At 36.7% G+C, this 7,500-nt stretch overlaps 1 protein-coding gene across 1 annotated transcript in view; it reads left to right on the forward strand.

Annotated features, from left to right (window-relative positions):
• Nucleotides 1-360: 360 nt before the first annotated feature.
• Nucleotides 361-7,500, forward strand: part of LOC311070222 (adhesion G protein-coupled receptor A3-like) — a 117,769-nt gene continuing 110,629 nt past the window's right edge. Inside the window, exons 1-3 of the mRNA XM_084093969.1 lie at nucleotides 361-432; nucleotides 1,886-2,049; nucleotides 7,303-7,500. The exon at nucleotides 7,303-7,500 is cut by the window's right edge and continues 16 nt beyond it. Coding sequence (XP_083950095.1) covers nucleotides 1,890-2,049; nucleotides 7,303-7,500 — 358 coding nt within the window. The 5' untranslated portion in view covers nucleotides 361-432; nucleotides 1,886-1,889. The remainder of the gene's footprint in view (nucleotides 433-1,885; nucleotides 2,050-7,302) is intronic.

Raw genomic sequence — 7,500 nt, forward strand, 5'->3', positions numbered from 1 at the left:
TAATGTAGAATTTTTGTTTGTTTTTTGTTTATTTTGGTTTTCTTTGTGGTATAAAAGGTAAATGTAAAATGGTAAATGTTGTTTTGTTGAAAAAATGGTTCATGTGAAAAAAATTGTAATAAAGTCTCTTTCAAAATTCAAATTCTCTCTCTCTCTCTCTCTCTCTCTCTCTCTCTCTCTCTCTCTCTCTCTCTCTCTCTCTCTCTCTCTCTCTCTCTCTCTCTCTCTCTCTCTCTCTCTCTCTCTCTCTCTCTCTCTCTGTTTAGCACTGGGAGCCGTTTATCACTAATAATTGATGTTCTAGTTGTGTTTTAATGCCTCTGAAATGTCAGCTGAGGTTTGTGTGTGTTTCAGGAATCTGTCTGGGAATATCTTCTCCACACTGCCGGAGGCGGAGGGGCTTTTCACACACACTCCTTCCCTCCGAGCGTTGTAAGATTTGCACTCTATACTTTGTACATGTAAATCTGTTAAAATGGGTCATGATATGAGGAGTGCGATCCGTCACTGTACGATGAAGAACTACTGTTTTAGAGCTCAACACTTTCTTCCCAATCCAAGACAAACATTTACTGAAGCTAAACTGTAAAAATGAGTGTTCCCATCCACATATGTCTATGCTAATGTTGGGATGGTGCATAAAACCCCCCCATAAAGATATGAATAAAAATGCACATTACTTAGATGACTTTCTTTTTCATGAGATAAGAAGACCTGCTCATTTATTCCTGTACGCGTTGAGTCATGTGACTAATAATTGACTCATATGATTGGTTACTAGTAAGTTTGTCCGAGCACATTGTCTCTAAACTGCAAGTCATTTATTACATTTATTTAGCTCAATTTGACCGTTTTTATTCTCTGGAACACATGAAAAGCTGCTTTATTCATAAATATTATTTTTTATTAAAAAATTTTTTTTAAAATATTATATTTTTTTTACATAAATTAAATTTTTCAACTTTGAAGGAAAAAGTGATCAGAAAGTTTTACAAGATGTTTTGTAGAATGCTATTATTATTAAAGGGGTGGCTGATTATGATTTGACTTTTCTAACTTTAGTTAGTGTGTAATGTTAGATTATCAAGACAGAATATGCTAATCAATGACTAGAAGATAACTACACATCAGCTTCATTAATTCATCAACTAACCATTCAGAAATGACTCCGGTTTGAACATAAAAGGCTAAAAGTTTTTAAAATTTTCAGTGCATGTGTGTGTGAGGTAAAAGAACACAAGCCCTTGAAGCTCCGCCCCCTGTGCCGAGAGCAGCAGCTCATTTGCATTTAAAGATACAGACTTAAAAACAGTGTGTTTTTGCTCACCCTCAAAAAGTGACAACTTTAACATGCTATATAAAAATATCTGTGGGGTATTTAGAGCTAAAACTACACACACACACTCTGGAGACATCAGAGACTTATTTTACATCTTGTAAAAAGGGTATTATACCACCCCTTTAAACAGCAGAACTAATGAGTATATAAGTAAAACGTGATTAACACCATATTTGGACTTCAGGGGGGAAATTAATGATTTTAAATGTATGATATGACCTTTTGATTGTGTAATAACGTGGTGCTGAACGTTCATGTTTCTGTTTGCACAAGTCAAGTCACATTTATTTCTATAGCGCTTCATGCAATACAGATCGTTTCAAAGCAGCTTCACATTAAGTTGTTTCTTAATATGTTAATGTTATAAAATGCATTAATTATAAAACAAAGATAATTTCAGCTGTAAATCAGCTCTAACAAGACATTAGTTTCATTATTCAGATCAATTCAGTTCAAAGCTGATTCAGTTCAGTTCAATAACTGTGTCATTGTTAGTGTTATTGCATTAAAGCGATAATAAGACTGAATATGAACGCTGTTTTCCAGGAGCATGGGCACAGACTCTCTGTTCTGTGATTGTCAGCTTCAGTGGTTGGTGTCATGGCTCAGGATTCAGTCCGTGCGTGTGGGGAACGAATCCGTGTGTGTGTATCCGAGCCGTCTTCATGGCCTGGAGCTCCTCAGCCTTCAGGAACACCAGCTCACCTGCGGTAAAACACCGGCACAACATTACTCTGCAATACTAAAATAATATAAACAGGTGCTTTTTATTATCTTGAATGATCTGGAAGTTAGTAAGAATGAATTATTCAGTTATTCAATTATTCAATTATTATACCTGCATTATTATAGCATGCAATTCACTAAAGGAATCATGAAAACAGGAGATGCACAAAGACTTTTCTGTTAATCCGATTCGATTCAGAATAAGCCTCATTTGCATTGACCGATAGACAAAAGTTTACTGATTGTAGAGATCCAACTCTAAACTCTTATTGCCAGTTAAAGCGAATACTGCATGCAGAAAATGTTATATGGACTGCAACTGATAGATTTATTTTAATGAATTAAATTAAATTATAACAAATTAAAAGCAGTTATTTATTTAAATTTTACAGTTACAAACCTTTATTTATTTTTTCACATTTTGCATTTTTAGAATTAAAAATATATATTATTATTGCACAAACATTTTTATTAGCAAGAATGTTTAGCGTGAGAATGAATCATGCACACTTTGCATGTGTTGTGTGTGTTATTTTAGCATGCAATTCACTCAGATTCACTAAATGAAAATCAGGCAAACCACAAACCCAATTCAATTCACAATAAGCATCATTTGCATAGCTGAAGTTTGCAGAGTTTAAAGTATATATAGACTGCAACAGGAAGATTTATTTTTTATAAATAAAATAAAAAGTAAAGTATTTATTTTGTGGTCGTGTTTTTTTCACATTTTGCATTTTTAGAATAATAATAATATATATATATATATATATATATATTAATGTACAAACATGCCTACTTTTTTTGTAAGAATGAATTATGCATGTGTTATTTTAGCATGCAAGCCTCATTTGCATAGCTGGTAAATATGCATTGATGAATGGACAAAAATGCAATGTAAGAAAACAGTTCCAACTCTAAGATATTTTTGGATGAACCTTGTGCATAGTCATTGTAAAATATAATATATAGCCAACTATATAGTGTAAATAAATGTTAATATTAAAAAAAAAATACATTAGATAGATGCTTTATCATGCTTTTTGTGCTCCACATTCTGACAGATGTGCTGTTTTAAGTGTCAGAATCTCATGGCCTCTTGTGGCTTATGCTTTATTTCATGCAGTTTAACTGAATTGTCATGTTTTGCCAGCATTACGCGCTCTGCAGAGTGTGCTCGTGATTTCTGGCACAGCTGGAATCTTCTTTTACAGACGTACCGCAGTTATTTTCACAGTAGCGCACTGAAACTCATCCCGAGGCTCAGTTTAACACTCATTATGATGTGTATAAGTATGATCTGAAACGTAAGATCACTAACAGAAGCGCTCCTGGGACATTTATCACAGTCTTCATTTAAGACATCTCTACTGATTCATGTCTGTATATCAGAGAATCTATATGATTCATTTTAGTGAATCGGTTCGCTCAGAGGGTTTCGTTCAGTGAACAGCTTCAAAAAAGATTCATTTGCTAATTGTATTAGTTATATTTATATATCTGTTCAAGATTAATGCAATTCATTAGATTAACTTTCCAAAATCTTTAGTTTAACTACATTTAAGGATTTACAGGTTCAGAGAAGCTTCACTGTAGGTCATTGTCATTTTTGTGTCATTTATACACTATTATAGTATTTATTGATATTTTGAGTTTAGTTTTAATTTTTATATATTTAATTTTTCTTTTCAGCTTTAGTATTATAAATACTATTATAGTATTTATTCATATTTTTAAATGTAGTTTTTATTTATTTTATTATTTTATTTTAATGTTAGCTTTAGTATTACTTATATACTATTATAATAGGTATTAATATTTAGCATTTTTATTTATTTTATTTATGTTCTTTTTTCAGTTTTCATTTTAATGTTAGTTTTAGTATTATTTAAATATGATTTAAATATTTTTAAATATTTTGAATTTATTTGTTATATTTCTTTTTTTACTTTTACTTCATTTTTCTTTTCAGTTTTAGTATATATAGTATTTATTAATATTTTGAATTTATTTATTTATTTATACTTATTTATTTGACTTCTTTTCGGTTTTAAGTTTAATTAAAGGTTTAATAATTTTACTGTGCTTTTGTCATTTTTATTAGTTTTTATTTTCTTTATTTCTATTTTGCTTTAATTCCTTTTTATTTCAGTTTTAGTAATTTTAGTGCTTCAACATTAGTTGCATAAACAAGTTGCAAGTCCTTTAAATATTTTATTTTTTCCCAATAACAATGGCAAGCACTAGTCTTTGTGAGATCAGTCTCCTCCGACTCTCTCTCGTTCTTCGACACACTTTTTGTCTTTTCTGTGTGTTATTACCTGCTGTGTGGTGATGAGTAGCAGATGGAGCAGAAGCCCAGTGTAACACACACTCACACACACACACACACACACACTCACACACACACACACACACACTCACACACACACTCACTCCCTCTGCCCAGATCAGGTGCTCGTCTCTCAGGACGCCGCTGTAATGATATATGCGGCCCCGGGGCCGATGGCTGAAGCGGCTGCTGGTGTGTCTGCGGTCTGGAGGAGCCGCTCAGGGGCCAAAACCATTTCATTTGGTGAAGATCGACTGAAGAAGGAATGAAAGATGTGTAGAAGTCAGAGAGTTAAAGTTCTGAAAATGCTTCCTGCATCTCCTCTGAAATAAGTCAAGTGACCTTTATTTAGTATATAGCGCTTTTTACAATACAGAGTGTTTCAAAGCAGCTTCACAGAGATAACAGGAAAATAATGCAACAAAGTTCGTTTCCAGAAGAAAATAGCGTCACAGTCCAGCTTAAGTAAGTTCAGCGATGGTTCATTTTTGTTGTAAAAAAGTTATTAATTTAGTTCATTTATATATGAGTAAACCTTGATGTCATAGTCCAGCTCAGTTCAGTTCTCATATAATGGTGTCAATGCAGCAGATCAATAATATTGTTCAATATTAGATGTCCCCAACTAAGCAAGCCAAAAGCCAATGGCAACAAAGGCGAAAAAGGCGACAGTGGCAAAGAACCAAAACTCAAAACTAGCTTAGGAGAAACCAGACTCAGTCGCTCAGTTCTCCTCTGGCCAACGAGCGAACAGTGTATGATTATGATTCAGAAGTCAGATTGGATCGGAACATTCAGAATATTATCCAGTTTCATCTGGTTGAAGATTAGAGTATGGAGACGGGTTTGTTGAGGATCAGGAGAGAGTCTAGTTGACACAATCTGACTACATCATGCGTTGTGGTCGTGTCGAGGCGCAAGTCCTCCATCTGATCTGGATACGGCCCGGATCCGGCTGACTACATCATGCGTTGTGGTCGTGTCGAGGTGCAGGTCCTCCATCTGATCTGGATACGGCCCGGATCCGGCTGACTACATCATGCGTTGTGGTCGTGTCGAGGTGCAGGTCCTCCATCTGATCTGGATACGGCCCGGATCCGGCTGACTACATCATGCGTTGTGGTCGTGTCGAGGCGAAGGTCCTCCATCTGATCTGGATACGGCCCGGATCCGGCTGACTACATCATGCGTTGTGGTCGTGTCGAGGCGAAGGTCCTCCATCTGATCTGGATACGGCCCGGATCCGGCTGATTACAGTAAACCTCGGAATAAGCAAAAAGACCAACATTAGCGTAGATGCCATTCTTCTTATAAAGTAACGAGTACATCAGGTGTTATAGGAAGTGTTCCGCCAGCAGTCGATTTTGATATTCTAGGTATTATCAACTGGCCGGAATTTTGAGATTGCAATAGACGTGAAGGACTATAATGCGTCAAGAGCTCACTCAAGTACAGTGGAGCTAAACCATTTAGTGCTTTGTAAGTAATCAGCAATATTTTAAAATTTATGCGATGTTTAATAGGTGTAAAATTTATACGATGAAATAAAACAAAACTGTCAATAGAACAGCCTTGTTTTGATAACTGCAACAGAAAGATTATTTTTTTACACTCACTCACACACTCACACACACACACACACACACACACACACACACACACACGTACACACACTCTCTCTCTCTCACACACACACAGACACACACTCACACACTAAAACACTCACTCACTCTAACACACTCTCACACTCAGACACACACACTCACACACACTCAAACACTCACTCACTCACTCACTCACTCACTCACTGACTCACTCACTCACTCACTCACTCTCACACACACACACACATTCACACACACAGACACACACTAAATTTAATTTGCTTTTCACTTTGCTTAACATAAAAAGCTAAGAACTTAGCCAGATGAAGAACAACATCATCTAATTTCTGTTCCAGGCTGCGTCCATCTAACTGTCTGACTATTTTAATCCAGTCGAGTCCGTCAGATGGTGACTCAGTCTTGAGTCATGAGGAATTTGAGTTGGGTAAACAGAGATGGTCATTATAAAGGTAGTTGTGGAAAGGCTCGTTTTCCTTCTGTTTCCTTAAAGCTACACTGTGTAATTTTTTAAGTTGATTCTTAGCAAAAAAACACTTTGTTCTTTCAAAAGTATATGTGCTCATTAATGTGTAATTACTTCTACCAACTAATCAAGTATTCTTGTAAGCGTAGAATCTGCCATTCAGAATACATACGAGCGAGTCACTCGAATGGCAGCAGCCATGTTGCGCCTCCATCTTGAAAATACATTAGCCAAAGAGGGACATACCTGGAAATTCAAGCTTCGCCTTTCGCGTTTTACACTCAGTGACACCGTGATGAATGCGAGGGGGAGATTACTCGCGACTGCCGGCAGATTTGAAATAATACGGCCACCGTAGGAGTTAAAACGCCCTCGGAATGAGAGGGGCTAGAAAGTAATATTCAGTTGGTAGTCATAAACAATTTCACCGCTAGATGGGAGAAAATCCTACACAGTGTAGCTTTAAAGTCCCCCTGTAGTCAATCATTTTATCCTTTAAAACTCATCTTTGATCACCAAAATTACATATTTAAACGTTTTTTCCTTGAAATAAATGTCTTCATGCCTTAAAATATATTGAATGTAACTCTACACCCTTGCCTCATTTAGTATACGCGGTTCTATGAATATGCAAATGAGCCCCGCCTCCACTCACTCACAGCAGCTCAGAGATCCACTGGTTGACGATCACACGTTGTGTGTATTTTCTTGGCTGAATCTAATTATTATAAAAGAAATGCTGATCAAAATAGTTTCAGGTGGAGTTTAGTATGTCTATGTCCGGTTCTCAATCAGTGTGTGTGTGTGTGTGTTTCAGACGGACCGCTGGAGCTGCCCGTCCTGCAGCTCATTCCCACCCAGAGGCAGCTGGTGTTTCGCGGGGACCGTTTGCCCCTGCAGTGCACAGCCTCGTTCCTCGACCCGTCCGTCAGCCTGTCCTGGAGCCACGAGCAGCGTCCCGTCCACACACTGGAGGAGAGAGACCTGAACGTGGAGGACAGCATCATCCACGACT

The sequence above is a fragment of the Abramis brama genome, assembly GCF_963993115.1.
Source record: "Abramis brama genome assembly, chromosome: 19".
Taxonomy (NCBI): domain Eukaryota; kingdom Metazoa; phylum Chordata; class Actinopteri; order Cypriniformes; family Leuciscidae; genus Abramis; species Abramis brama.